Source organism: Nannospalax galili, unplaced genomic scaffold (genome assembly GCF_000622305.1).
Source record: "Nannospalax galili isolate Female #2095 unplaced genomic scaffold, S.galili_v1.0 scaffold60, whole genome shotgun sequence".
In the NCBI taxonomy this organism is placed as follows: Eukaryota; Metazoa; Chordata; class Mammalia; order Rodentia; family Spalacidae; genus Nannospalax; species Nannospalax galili.
Window position 1 is genome coordinate 1,808,482 of NW_008346989.1, and position 15,349 is coordinate 1,823,830.

At 44.5% G+C, this 15,349-nt stretch overlaps 1 protein-coding gene across 1 annotated transcript; it reads right to left on the reverse strand.

Annotated features, from left to right (window-relative positions):
* Positions 1-13,434, reverse strand: Prdm9 (PR/SET domain 9). The gene is given in 10 exon segments (XM_008843407.2): positions 1-992; positions 2,299-2,492; positions 4,394-4,461; positions 4,792-5,063; positions 5,273-5,374; positions 6,396-6,552; positions 8,420-8,469; positions 12,045-12,152; positions 12,881-13,004; positions 13,321-13,434. Coding segments are annotated over 10 exon segments (2,181 nt in total).
* Positions 13,435-15,349: the final 1,915 nt, after the last annotated feature.

The window sequence follows — 15,349 nt, forward strand, 5'->3', positions numbered from 1 at the left end:
CTAAGGCTTCTCCCCTGTGTGCGTCCTCCGGTGCCTGGTGAGGGTTGCCTTCAGTGTAAAGCCCCGCCCACAGTCCCTGCAAACTTAGGGCTTCTCCCCTGTGTGCGTCCTCTGGTGCCGGATGAGGTTTGCCTTCAGTGTAAAGCCCCGCCCACAGTCCCTGCAAACTTAGGGCTTCTCCCCTGTGTGCGTCCTCTGGTGCCGGATGAGGTTTGCCTTCTGTGTAAAGCCCCGCCCACAGTCCCTGCAAACATAGGGCTTCTCCCCTGTGTGCGTCCTCTGGTGCTGGATGAGGTTTGCCTTCCGTGTAAAGCCCCGCCCACAGTCCCTGCAAACATAGGGCTTCTCCCCTGTGTGCGTCCTCTGGTGCTGGATGAGGGTTGCCTTCCGTGTAAAGCCCCGCCCACAGTCCCTGCAAACATAGGGCTTCTCCCCTGTGTGCGTCCTCTGGTGCTGGATGAGGGTTGCCTTCCGTGTAAAGCCCCGCCCACAGTCCCTGCAAACATAGGGCTTCTCCCCTGTGTGTGTTTTCTGGTACACAATGACATTTGACTTGTCACTGAAACCTTGCCCACATTCTCTTGCAATAGTTGTGGTTTCTACTCCAATAAATAATTTGCCTGTGTCCTCTGGGTTTATTTTCTGGCCGGTTCTGAGTTCTTCTTTCATTGTTCTCTCACTTTCCTCAGATTTCCTCATTTGTCCTTTGAGCGGCCTGGGAAAGACCATTGAGATCCTCTGCCTTTTATGGGTGGGTCTGGACTTTCCTTTGACCTCTTGACTTCTGGCTTTGTCATTTCTGCTGTGTGGATCCGAATGTTGCTGCTCCTGAAGCTGACCTGGACCAGAATCCCCTGGCTTAAAGTTTGTCATTGCAGATGCTCCTGGGAAGATTTGAGAGGGATGAGTTCCTTCCACATGTTGACTGAGGAATTTCTGACTGGAGAAGGCCAAAGAGCACAAAAGACAAGGATGGATCTCTAACTTTGGTTCTGCTGAAAGAGGAAGTGTTTTGTCAGGGTGGATATAAATACACTGTCTAGGCATCTGATTTTCTGTTGTGATCAGGCCCATTTCACCAGTCTTCATGTGTTAACAATACAAGCTCAGTTGGTGTGGTGGCTCACATCTGATCACTTTTGCTTCAAGGCCAACCTGGGCTACAGAGTGAGACCCTGTCTCAAACAACAGCTAACACAGGCTGTCTCCCAGATGCATAAAGCCATAATGCCTTTTCTACCTATCAGCTAGATTAGGGGCCTCCCAGTAGGATCAGAGGCAGCTTTACCCATGGCATAAATGGAGCCACAGTGACTGTGCCTTACAAACTACAAGCATCTTCTAGAGCATATGCTATCTTCCTCAGCTATCCTCTGTCACAGCCAGGTGCACTCGCTCAGATCCTTGAACACTTCCCCCATGCACTGTTTGTAGTTATTTTATTCTATTGAGAAATAACAACACTTCCTGACTTAAGTGTAATCTCCCTTAGTAATTTTTCCTAAGAAAGGAGATATTGGTCTACCCAGACCTGGCCCAAAGATCAACAACCGTGAATGGCTGGGTAGACTTGTTTTAGTGTTTGTTTTGGTTTGTGTGTGTGTGTGTGTGTGTGTGTGTGTGTGTGTGTGTGTTGCTGTGGTTTTTTGTTTTGTTTTGTTTTTTGAGATAGGCTCTGTATCCCTAGCTTGCCTGGAACTCACTATGTAGATCAGGCTGACCTCGAACTCACAGAGCTCTGCCTGCCTCTGCCTCCCAAGTCCTGGGATTAAAGGTGAAAGGGCTAGTAGGTACTTAAGAACTTATTTTTGGCCTCTAAATCTTATAGCATTATATGTTGTTATATATTTTGTTCATGAAGTATATAAAAATTAGAATATTTAAAAGCATACAGATGTTTTAATAATATTTAAAGTTACACAAAATGAATCTTTAATTTCAGAAGTGCCTGATTTTCAGAAGTACCTGAAATTTTACTGACTTTAAATTTCATTTCACTCTGCTTAAGAGTTGAAACATAGGCCAGGCATTGTGGCACATGTTTTAATCCCAGCACTTGGGAGGCAGAGGCAGGTGGATCTCTGTGACACTGAGGCTAACCTGGTTTACATAGTGAGTTCCATGCCAACTGGGGCTACAGGGAGTCCCTGTCTCAAAAAAACCCAAAACAACAACAAAGGAACAACCATACCAAACAAAAGCAAAACAACACCACACACAAAAAAGAGTTGAAATATTCAAATTCTCAAGGAGAATTCCTTCTTTCATTTCTTTTTAAGGAACTATAGTGGTACCTACCTCTCCCTGCTATGAATTCTTTCTTCCTCTTGCTTCCCCACTTAATGCCCAGCTCCTGGCCATACTCATCTCCATACCAGACCAGAAGCTCACTGCCTGGCCTGATGACCCTGCAGGTTCTGTAAAAGATCTGCCTGTGATACTGAAAGGCCACCAGGTTCTGCTCATCATCGTCACGAGCACAGTTCACATATCTAGAGTAGAGACAAAAGGAAGGAAATACTAGGTAGTCAGTTCTGTTCCTGCATCTGACCCCTTCCTTGGTGGTCAATGCCTCTATGTCCTGATGCTTACAATCCCCTTGCCACTTCTCAAAGAACCTCTGTTCTCATCTACATACCTTTCACAAGGTTATATATACCCTAGCTATTAAGTCCTGCTCACAATGCTTATCTGTCCCAGAATGCTTTCCTCTAAGGGCCCAGTTTTCAAAGCTCAGTTCCAGATGTCTATCTTTACTGGCCGTAAAACACAGTAATCTCTGCTTCTCTAACTCTAGATTAATTTCTGGCTCATATCACAGAACTTGGTGTTATTTATACACTCTGCTTCTAGATTAACACACTTCATTGTACACTGATCCCAAGTCTTGTTTTGTTTTGAAAGGCCTCCCTACTATCTGCCCATGGCCAACGGAAACTTAAATATCTCTTTCTCTTAGTAATATAACACAGAAAAATAGGGCTGGGGATATAGATCCTTTGGTAGTGTGCCTGCCTAACATATATAAAGCCCTGGTTCAATCCCCAAAACCGCATAAAACTGAGTATTGTGGTGCATGCCTATACTTCTAACCCCAGTATTCAGAGAATGAGGTCAGAAGGATCAGAAGTTTAAGTCCATCCCTGGCTACACAGTGAGTTTGAGGCCAACCTGGGCTACATGAGGCTTTGTCTCAAAACAAAAAACAAATTAAAAAACCAGAAAAATGTCAGTTTATGGAGCTGGAGAGGTGGCTCAGCAGTTAAGAGCACTGAATGTTCTTGTGTTTTGGTTGTTAGCCTTAATCTTTAACAGCTGCACTATCCCTCCAGCCCTCACTGGATGTTCTTGCAAAGTAGCCAGGTTCAATTCCCAGCACCCACATGGTAGCTAACAACTGTCTGTAACTCCAGTTCCAGGGGAATCCAATGCCCTCTTATGACCCCCATGGGCATTGCATGGCACGGGTACACTTACACACACGCAGGCAATACACGCATACATGTAAAATAAAAATAATAAATGAAATAAAAAAAATTTTTACGTGTATGCGTGTATTGCCTGCTTGTAGTTAAGCGCACCCGTGTTGTGCAATGCCCGAGGAGGTCAGAAGAGGCTGTTGGATCCCCTGGGACTGGAGTTACGGACAGTTGTTAGCTGCCATGTGTGTGCTGGGATTCGAACCCAGGTCTTCTGCAAGAACAACCAGTGTTCTTAACTGCTGAGCCATCTCTCCAGCCCATAAATGAAATATTTTTTAAATAATAATAAAATGTTTAAAAAATAGCAGTTTATTTATATTTCCTATCCTCTGATTAAGCAAAACTCCCTCACAGAAAGGGTCTGGAGTACACAGCATCAAGACCTCTGACCTTCTAGAACCCTGAAGATAGGGAGATATCCTGCCCTCAAAGACTAAAGATTCTTTGTTGTAAGTTATCTTGGTACTGTGTACGTCTCAAAAAATAGGAAAATTAGCATAAAATTTTCCTGTAATAAAATATGTGTAATACGCCTTATAACTTGTAAAGACAAACATACTTACTTGAAAGGACACAAGTTTACCTGCTCAAGCACCGAAATCTATTTTCTGAACTGGAATATAAAATGAAAACATCATAAATGTTGACTAACACATAAACCCAGTGTTCTCAGTGAATTTGGGCTCCTTAAGTTTACTTTTGTGTCCCAGTTTGGATGAGCAGGAGATTTTATGTCTTGATAAAAGAAAATTATAATATTAATATTTTTTTCCTGACTGTTCACAGTATAAGAGCATTGTGCAGAGATAAAGAAGAGCAGAGCCATTGAGGGAGTCATGATGAAAAGGAATGAAACCAGCCTTGTTGGGGACAAATATCCTTTCTGGAACCCAGAAACCTACTGGCCTTACCTCATCCAATTGCCCTGGGACTCATCCTGTCCATCCACATACTCGTAGCAGTTCCTGCCCTTGGTGATCTGAGTTTCGGAAAAACAAGTTAAGGCTCTGGGGTGCCAATCATGGAATCATGTCACCCATTCTCATCAATGCTAGACTTTATGGATTCAGTCACCCATTGTAACCCCACGGGATGCTCCTGAGTCATTGTATACACATCTGTCTTCTTTGTCTCTATACCACTCTACTTCCACTCACCTTCAGATCCTGAAGCATGACTTTCATGTTTGTAAAGACCAGCACACAGTACTAGGCATGTTGCCCCTGCCTAGCCTATTCTAGCATGTCACACCAGAAGCACAGAAGGGATGTGTGGAATCAGAGGATGAAGGAAAGGAGGCATTTCTTACCAGCCAGGAGTATCCACTGTTGGCTGCCTCTTCATCCTCCATGATCTGGCCCTCATAGGGACCAAAATGCAGACCCAGTGGCAGATCAGATGTCTCATTCCATACTCCAAGCCCAGCCTCAGGGATGCCTGATGGTCCAATTCTCAGGCCAGGGGGCAGACTGAGGGCTGAGTGGTTGGGATGCCCCTTGGCCACCACACTGTCCTTTACAAATGTAGGAGGCCCATGGGCAGGGCAACTGTTGATGAAGAAGTTCTGGCACTTCTCACAATCTGAGGTAAATACAACAGGGATTAGGGAAGGGTTGTGAACATTCCTAGATCTAAGATCTTCTGAGGGAATACAGCACTTATGTTATTCTCTCTCAATTCTGTACCCTAAGTCACTAGAGTAGAGATAATCTGGGGGTCAAATGACCAGATGAATTATTCTTTCAGGACATAACAGTCTACTACATGAGCAAGGCCTGAGGGCCACTTACAGAGGTAGTCATCATCCTGGGGCTCGCTGACCTCTTCATATGCATGACCCTTTCTTTCTCGAAGACTGTACATCTTCACTTCAACAGTCTTTCTCTTGAGTTCTGCATTGGAGAGCAAAGTTGAGAAAAGTTGTGAATCTGGAGTGTTTGTCCCTGTTTCTTTAGAAAAATGTGAAATTTGCTGGGTGTCGTGGTGCACACCTTTAATCCCAGCACTCAGATGGATCTCTGCGAGTTGGAGGCCAGCCTGGTCTACATAGTGAGTGCCAGGCCAGTTGCGGGCAATAGGGAGACCCTGTCTCAGTTAAAACTCACCCCCCCCCAAAAAAAATGAGAGAAAGAAAAAGAAAAGAAAAATGTGAAATTTACTGCTATAAAATTATCTTGTATTATTCTATATACTCTGCTTTACCTTTAACTTTTTTTAAAGACAGGGTCTCCCTGTGCCTCCAACTAGCCTGGAACTTGCTGTATAGACAAAGTTGGCCTAGCTCTCACAGATCTCTGTCTCCGCCTCCTGATACTGACTTCCCTTTAGCTTTTGGTTTAGGGAGATGAAGACTCTACAGTCAACTGACTACTGATACTTAATTCAATTTTAATTTTGGCTTTTCAGGTTTAACTTCTGCTTGCCCAAACTTTCTATTTTACAAAAATGTGTCATTCATATATTTATTCATCCAGAAAATGTTTGTTGAGGGCACACTGCACATTAGGCATTGAGCAAAAGGTTTGGTGTACATCACTGGGAATGTGTGGTCCCTATTGCCACAGAGGAATTTATTGAATACCTTGCCTGGATCACTTATTTTATATTTAACCTACTATTTTCAAACAACATATGAGCTACACATCCTTATTTGCACAGATTAATATTCAGAAGCTCACAGAGCTTATAAGATTTGCCCAAGACTGAGTACCTCCATGTGAGTAATAATTCAATTATATGACTTCAAAGTTCATATTCTGACATGTTACTTAATAACATACCCACTACCAATGCCACAGCTTCGTTCAGACCAAATCCAGACATATCTGAAGTCTGCTACACATATCTAGGCCATTCTCATCAACCTTCCTAGATAATCAGAGGTACCAAAGTTCCCAGATTATTTTTTCTTACTCAGTTTTTGTCCAGAACGTTGTCCAGAGGTATTTCCTTCTCCAGGAGAGGACACAGGTTCTTGGGCATGTTCTGAGCCACTTGTGTTGAAAAAATTTGCTGTTCCCGACAATTTCTTCAAATTAGATTCACTATTTAATGGTATTCTTGGAATTTCCTTTAATGAGAGTCACATATGAAAACACAACAGACATCTGTGTAGTTCTTTATGGCTTGCAACATGTTTTCATGTGCATGACTTTAACAATCCTTGGGAACATGTGAGGTATCTGACTATAGAAGGGAAAGGAAGAACCTAAGTGGGCTGTGAATCCAGGATAAGAGCCACATTCCAAGGCTCTCTTCCTTCAGGTTTCTTTCAAGATGGAGGGAGGGATAATGTTTGGGAAGACAAGCTGGAGAGTCAAAAAAGTTTGTGAAGGAAGAGGGTAAGGCTTGTAGAAAGAAAGAGACCATCTCTATAAAACAGGAGACATTTGATGGGATGAGAAATGTAGAACATGGAGCTGGGACAAAACACACCTAATACAGTGAAATAACAGAGCAGAGCAGTGACTCTGGGGAGAGAAAAGAGATAGCTGGTCAAAATGTATCTGGACAATCAAGTAAGTGATGCTAAAATTGACGTACTGGAAACAGTTGACTCTGGAATTAGTTTTGTTTGTTTGTTGGAGAAAGGGTCTCACTATAGGCTGGCTTCAAACCCATAGTATTTTCCCTACGTCGGTCTCCCAAGCTTGAATTATAGACGGGAGCCAACTATGCCTGGTTTGATGCTGAAATTAGATTAACTGATTCTTGTACTAATTTTGTTCAAATAAGGATGTGCCATTCACTCTTTTTCTCCAGTGCTCTTATCCATAAATCAGCATACATGCTAATTCTCGATGTGATACTGATACATGTGCTACTGAATTCAGTATTGATGTACTTCTCTTGTGGTCCTGCTATCAATTTACTTTCTCATTGATTTCTACAGCAGAAATTTAACTCAAAAAATGTTTAACATTTTTTACCTTGTTCTATCTAGTTTAATTTTTAAATTTGGGATTACTTATTCAGAAAACATTGAGAGTCCCTTTGGATCCTGTGACTTCTGAGAAAAACCAGTTATGGACCAGCATCCTCGGGAGCTTGCATGGAGCTCGCATGCCAAGGCAACAGCTAAACAAATGATTCCTACCAATGGAAGAGCTGTCTAACTGAATCCCAGAGGAGGAGCCGATCCTGTTTGTCATGGAATGAACATGTGAAACCCAGGCTGCCTCGCAAATGCTGGAGTTGCAGTCGTGCACCACCATGCCCAGCATAAGTTATTTGCATATTTGTGGATCTTCAGATATCAAACGTGAACCTTTTTGTTTTTGTTTTTTTGAGACATTGTCTCCCTGTAGCCCCAACTGGCCTGGAACTTGCTATGTAGACCAAACTGGTGAATCCTCAGAAATTCGCTTGCTTCTGCCTCCTAAGTTCTGGGATCAAAGGTGTGTGCCACCAAACCCAGCCAAACTTGAAGTTTAACGCTATCTTTCTTAGAGCTATCCTACATACATATCCTCTGTGTATTTGTAAACTATAGTATCTTAGTTTATCTTTTGCTTTGACCTAGCAGAGAAAAACTGATATTGTAACAATGAGGTGAATGGTATGAAAACAGTTAATACTATGACTTTACAATACTATGAAAGTTTTAAAGAGCTTGTAAGTCCTTTAAAGAAAGACTTTTGGAATTGGCTATACCACTACTTACTAAACATTCACTAGCTGCATCATAGGGGTGTTAAAATGTTCAAGTGAGTTTATTAATGTAAAATGCTTATAGTCTGAAATATTGTGAAAATAAAACAAATGCTTGTTACTACTGTTGATGTTCTTGTTAATTCAAATCATAAGGTTGAGAGACACTGGACAGAAGAGACTAGGGAGGCAGTAGTTTCCAGGATACTCTGTGCCTTCTATTGTCTTACCTGCATGTGGATCCATGAAGAAAGTTTTCTTGTCTGTAGGATTTGGGAAGTACTCACCTTCTGTTGTTTAGTCTGCTCCACTCTGAAGGCCACCCAAGGAGGACTGACTGAAATGTGATGAGAAATCACTTTTGGTTAGTAAATGTTTCCATACTATTATCAGTAACAGAGAAATATGAATAAGAGAGTAAAGACTCCAAGGATGACCCAAAGGTAGTATGGAAATGGTTTATTTAAAAAAAAATTTTATTGACATTTGAGAATTTCATATAATTTATGTTAGCTGGGCATGGTGGCACACAGCTTTAATCCTAGCACTCGGGAGGCAGAGGCAGGCAGATCTCTATGAGATCCAGGCCAGTCTGGTTTACATACCTAGTTCCAGGCCAGTTGGGGTTACAGGGAGACCCTGTCTCTAAGGAAAAAAAATCATATACTGTATCTTGATCATATTCAGACTCTACCCACCTCCACCTCTACCTTACTTCTCCCTTCCACTTCATGTCCTCTTTTTTTTTTTTTTAAGGGCTATTGAATCTAATTTGGAAATGGTTTCTTAAGTATCATTAAGATCTATCCATCTGTTGGGGGAATTGGCGAGCTTCTTTAAATTTCTTCAAAAAATAGACAAAACTCTTGTTTCATCTTGTGTTCATAAGCTATCTAATTGCATTTATTTTCAAATATATAAGTTGATTGGTTTGTGATGAGAAAAAATTGAATAACCAGGAACAGGAAGAAATTACCTACACACAAAAACAAGTTAATATTCAGTATCCTTCTCAATGCTGAAAAATTGGAAGTCTTTCCTATAGGATCACAACAGGCATGCACAGGTTCCCATTCTTTTTATTTTTATTTACTTGTTTTGGTCTTTTTGAAACATGGTCTCCCTGTAGCCCCAGCTGGCCGGGAACTCACTACATAGGCCAGGCTGACTTGGAACTCAAAGAAATCCACCTGCCTCTGCCTCCTAAGTGCTAGAATGAAAGGTGTGTGTCACCACACTTGGCCACAAATTCCCATTCTTACTATTTCTATTCACCATAGTATTGGAAGTCCTAGATATAGTTAAATAGGCAAGAAAAAGAAAGAGAAGTCATCTAACTTGGCAAGAAGTAACTTACATTGTCTTGTATATAGAAAACCCTAACAATTCCCCTAAAATTGTTCAGAATTAATAAGTCCAACAAAATTGCAGGATATAAAATGAACACTTAAAAATCTGTTCTATAACAACAATAAATAATCTAGGGAGGAAATTTTTTTACCTTTTTTTTTAAACTTAAAAAAAAATTTTTATGAGCTGGGTGTGGTGGCTCACGCCTTTAATCCCAGCACTCGGGAGGCAGAGGCAGGTGGATCTCTGTGAGTTCAAGGCCAGCCTGGTCTACATAGTGAGTTCCAGGACAGCTGGGGCTACAGGGAGACCCTGTCTCAAAAAGACCAAAAAAATTTATTTATTTATTATTTTATTTTTTTATGTGTATGTGTATGTTTCCTGCATGAAAGTAAGTGTGCCCATGTCATGCAATGCCCGCGGATGACAGAAGAGACTGTCAGATCCCCTGGGACTGGAGTTACAGACAGTTGTTAGCTGCCATGTAGGTGCTGGGATTCAAACCCGGGTCTTCTGCAAGAACAACCAGTGTTCTTAAGTGCTGAGCCATCTCTAGCCCCCAGGGAGGAAATTTTAAAAGAGCCCTACCTACAATAGTTAAAAGGATAAAATATTTAGTAGTAAACTTAACCAAGGGTGCAAAAGATTTGAACACCAGAAACTACAAAACATTTTTGAAAGAAATTAAAGAAGATTCAAAGAAATGGAAAAAAAATCATATGTTCATGTATTAGAAGACAATGTTCATATTATACAAAATGACCTAGATATCCAATGTATTCCCTATTAAAATGTTAATGCCATAGTTTGCTGAAATTTTTTAAAATGTCAAAATTAATATAGGATCATAATGAAGTCAGAATAGCCAAGATAATCTTGAAAAAGAACAAAGATGAAGATAATTCAATATGGATTAAAGATCAAAACCCAAGTAAGGTAAGAAACTATAAAACCACAGAAGAAAACAAGAGAAAATCTTCATAACATTGGAATCAGAATTGATTTCCCGGATATAACATCAAAACCATAAACAACAAAAGCAAAAATAGAGAAATAGGACTGTATTAATCATAAAACCTCTGTGCATCAGAGGAAACAATAAATGGGAAAGTAACCTAATGAATAGAAGAAAATATTTGCAAACTGTATATCTAGTAAGGGGTTAATACATAGAATATATAAAGGACTGCTGCAACTCAACAACCACATCAACACAAACAACTCAACTACAAGTGGGTAATGTGGCTGAAAATAATGAGTAATTAGAATAAGATGAGGTCTCAAGGGTGGGGTCCTGTGATAGGATGAGTGTTTTATAGGAAGAGAGAGATCCTCCTCACCTCTACCTGAGCTGTGAACACATAAAGAGTTTATGTGAGTAAATAATGAGGTGGAGGTTACCTACACACAAAGAAGAAAGCTGTTGTTGAAACCTGACCATCATGGCACCCTCATTTTGGATATTCAGTTTCTAGACTGTAAGAAATTAATTTCTGCTTAAGAAACTGAGTGCATGGGCTGGAGAGATGGCTCAGCATTTAAGAACACTGACTGTTCTTGCAGAACACCTGGGTTCGAATCCCAGCACCCACATGGCAGTAACAGCTGTCCATAACTCCAGTTCTAGGGGATCCGACAGCCTCTTCTGTCCACCACGGGCATTGTATGACACAGGTGCATCCTACATGCAGGCAATACACACATACACATAAAATAAAAATAATAAATAAAATATTTTTTAAAAAAGAAACAGTGCATAATATTTTGTTATGGCAGCTTCAGCTGACAAATATAGTGAGTGGAGGTCTTGAACACGGTTCTACAGAGATAGATGAGTGGCCAACAAGCATAGGAAAAAGTGCTCAACATCATTAATCACTAGGGAACTGCAAATTGAAATCTCATTGACATATTTTTTACTCTTCAGGATGCCTATTTATATTTTTTAAAAAAACAACAGAAGTATTAGCAAAGATGAGGGAAAATTGGATGCCTTGATCACTTCTGGTAGAAATGTAAAATGCTGCTGCCAGAAATAGTAAAGCCCTCAAATGCAAAAATAGAATTATGATTCAATCTGGATTCTTTATGTATAGATTCAAAAGTAAAAACCAGCTATTGAAGAGATATTTGCATCTCCATGATCATATCAGCAAATAATAATAAGCGAGAGGCAGAATAGCCAAGAGTAGATGATAACCGTTCTGGGTTTGACCCTTTTTTTTTTTTGTCTTTTTGAGACTGGGTTTCCCCGTAGTCCCAGCTGGCCTTGAACTCACAAGAGATCCTCCTGCCTCTGCCTCCGGAGTAGGTTTGACATTTCTTGTTCACATCCTGATTTTTATATATTTTACACTTATTTGTATGTAAATAACATAATTTTTCCACATATTTAAAAATGTATAGAAATAGCTTCTTATTGTCTACATTTCCTTGCATCTTGCTTGTTTGCTGACCTTTGGGTCTTTGAAAAAAATTTTCAGACATTAATTCTGAGGCATTTCTGAAACCTAAAGCAGTCTGGCTTTAAATGGTGACTTCTAAGTTCTTTTGGTTCCTGACCTTGCCGCCTAGGTGTCCACTCTTCATCAGAATCCTCAGTGTCATTTGGTTGGGGCTTGATTGCTTGCCTTTGGTAACACATAAAAGCTGGTCTAGGGGCTCTGAGACCTGAAAAGAAGCAAACATTTCCTCTTCAAAAGGAAGCAGGGGGCCTGGAGAGATGGCTCAGCAGTTAAGAGCACTGGCCCCTCTTGCAGAGGCCCCCAATTCAATTCCCAGCACCCACATGGCCGCTAACTCCAGTTCCAGAATATCTGATGCCTTCTTCACAGGCATTGCATGCACATGTTGCATTTACATACATGCAGGCAAAACACTCATACACATAAAATAAAAAAATAATAAAAGGAAGAGCAGGGGGCAGGGGGAGGACTGGATAGATGGCTCAAGAGTTAAGAGCACTGGCTGCTGTTCCATAAGACTGGGATTCATTCCCAGCACCCAAATGGTGGCTAACAACCATCTGTAGCTCCAGTTCCAGAGGATCTGACACCTTCTTCTCACCTCTGTGGGCATTGCATACATGGGTGGACTAGCTTGTAGGCAACACATAAATACAAAATAAAAATAAATATTTTTTAGAAAGAAGCAGGCCTTAGAGGAAAGAACAAAGGATGGTGGCAAGGGAAAGTACAAGTCCAGGTGGGCTCTGGGAGTGGAGAAAGGATCTCTGCACAGCCAGTGCTGGCTTTCAGCCTTCCACTGACAGAAAAGTACAAAGTTTTTCCCTCCAAACTTGTCTCCATACAAAAGGGAGCTATGCAGAACAGCAACCTAACACAGGGATTGTAGACTTGGTTCTACCTAGGCTGGTCTGACCCAGGACCTCTTGTTACCTATAGAAATCAGCATTTTATAGTTCCTTTTCACATTCCTATAGCGGATTTTCTCCCACTGTCCCATCTCTGCCCATTCTTCCTTGGAGAAGTACATGGAAATGTCTTTGAACTCATCTTTGACCTGAAGGGAAATAACAACAGAGCATACATAATAGAGCAGGCAGGGCAGGGCACCCGAGGTCTCAGTGATCACGATTTTCCTTCCTTCACAGAAGCCTGTTTAAGCAAACCATGGACATCTTCGGTCTCTGCTGACAGAGCAGTTGCTAATATGCCTTCTTGTCTCACCCTAACCCACCATCCTGTCGCATGCACTGTCACTGTCGTAGGAAGATGGCTATGGGTGTAGGCCAGAAGTCTGTGGTCCTCAAGGCCACCTGTTTGCCTCCGCACCCCCCACTCTCCCGTTGACCCTTCCCTGGACGATCTTGATCTACCTTGGGCTTCCACTGGAGTTGCCCCGCATCTCCCTCTGGGCGCTCCTCCTCCATCATTTCCCTGTGGAGGGCCAGGGGGCTGTGGTCCTGCAGATGGAAGTAACTAAGGGTCATGGTCCAGCAGAGGCCGGCCAGACGATGAGGATCCACGACGGTCAATGAGGCTTTTTTTTCAGCCCTCAGATTAACTGGCTGAGCAAGAAGCAGCGGGTCTGGAGGAGTCCTGAACCCAGGTGCTACCTCAGCTCCTCAGCGCTTCAGTTCCAGCCCCTCAGCCCCTGGGCTCCTCGGCTCCTCTGCTCCTCGGCTCCTCAACCCCTCAGTTCCAGCCCCTCAGCCCCTCGGCTCCTCGGCTCCTCTGCTCCTCGGCTCCTCAGCCCCTCAGGTCCCGCCCCTCCGCCCCGGCCCCTCCGCCCCTCGGCTCCTCGGCCCCTCGGCTCCTCGGCTCCTCGGCTCCTCTGCTCCTCGGCTCCTCAGCCCCTCGGCCCCTCAGCCCCTCGGCTCCGCGGCTCCTCACCCCTCGGCTCCTCGGCTCCTCGGCTCCTCTGCTCCTCGGCTCCTCAGCCCCTCGGCCCCTCAGCCCCTCGGCTCCGCGGCTCCTCACCCCTCGGCTCCTCGGCTCCTCGGCTCCTCTGCTCCTCGGCTCCTCAGCCCCTCGGCCCCTCAGCCCCTCGGCTCCGCGGCTCCTCACCCCTCGGCTCCTCGGCTCCTCGGCTCCTCTGCTCCTCGGCTCCTCAGCCCCTCGGCCCCTCAGCCCCTCGGCTCCGCGGCTCCTCACCCCTCGGCTCCTCGGCTCCTCGGCTCCTCTGCTCCTCGGCTCCTCAGCCCCTCGGCCCCTCAGCCCCTCGGCTCCTCGGCTCCTCGGCTCCTCAGCCCCTCGGCCCCTCAGCCCCTCGGCTCCTCGGCCCCTCGGCTCCTCGACCTCTCAGTTCCAGCCCCTCAGCCCCTCAGCCCCTCGGCTCCTCGGCTCCTCGGCTCCTCAGCCCCTCAGTTCCAGCCCCTCAGCCCCTCAGCCCCTCGGCTCCTCGGCCCCTCGGCTCCTCGACCTCTCAGTTCCAGCCCCTCAGCCCCTCGGCTCCTCGGCTCCTCAGCCCCTCGGCCCCTCAGCCCCTCGGCTCCTCGGCTCCTCAGCCCCTCGGTTCCAGCTTCTCAGCCTCTCGGTTCCATCCCCTCAGCCCCTCGGCTCCTCGGCTCCTCAGCCCCTCGGCTCCTCGGCTCCTCAGCCCCTCGGTTCCAGCCCCTCAGCCCCTCGGCTCCTCGGCTCCTCAGCCCCTCGGCTCTTCGGCTCCTCAGCTCCTCAGCCTGGTGGGGTAGTCCCTGAGTCGGTGCGCCAGCTCTTGGGTGGAGAGCTGCTCTCAGACCAAGAGATTCAGAAATCCTGGGGCCAGGGCATTGAGGTCCCTCCAGAGGAGTTTTGGGGACCCTCAGGCTGAGAATTATAACTCAGGGTCCCTCGGGTTGAGGAGATTGGGGTTCTTCAAGCTGAGGGATTTGGGGTTTCTCAGGTATAAGAGTTTCTCAGGCTCTAAACAATTGGGGTTCTTTGGGACAAGGTGATGTGTTCATGTCAAGAATTGGGTTCATCGGGTTGATGTTATTTAGGGTCCTTCTGGATGCATTTTGGATCTTGGAAGCTGAGGGGACTTAGAGTCTCAAAAAGGCAACAGGTCATTGGTGCTGAGGGTCTTTGGGTGTCTCTGAGGCTGAGGAGATCCTAGGCTGAGGAGACAAACTACGCTGAGACCCACTAACGTGAGGTGACTCACTGCTCTAAGGAGAATCACTGTGCTGAGGAGAATAGGCTGAGGAGACCTCACTACGCTGAGGAGACTGGATAGGCTGGGGAGACCCAACTACGATGACAAGAATACCCTAGGAAGAGGTGGCCCCTGCACAAGCATCTCGGGCTTCTCAAGCCAAAGGACGGTGGTTCTGCAAAGGACGTCTGGGCTAAGCCGTGCTAGGGTTAGGGTCAGGGTCAGGGTCAGGGTCAGGGTCAGGGGTCAGGGGTCAGGGGTCGGGTTAGGGT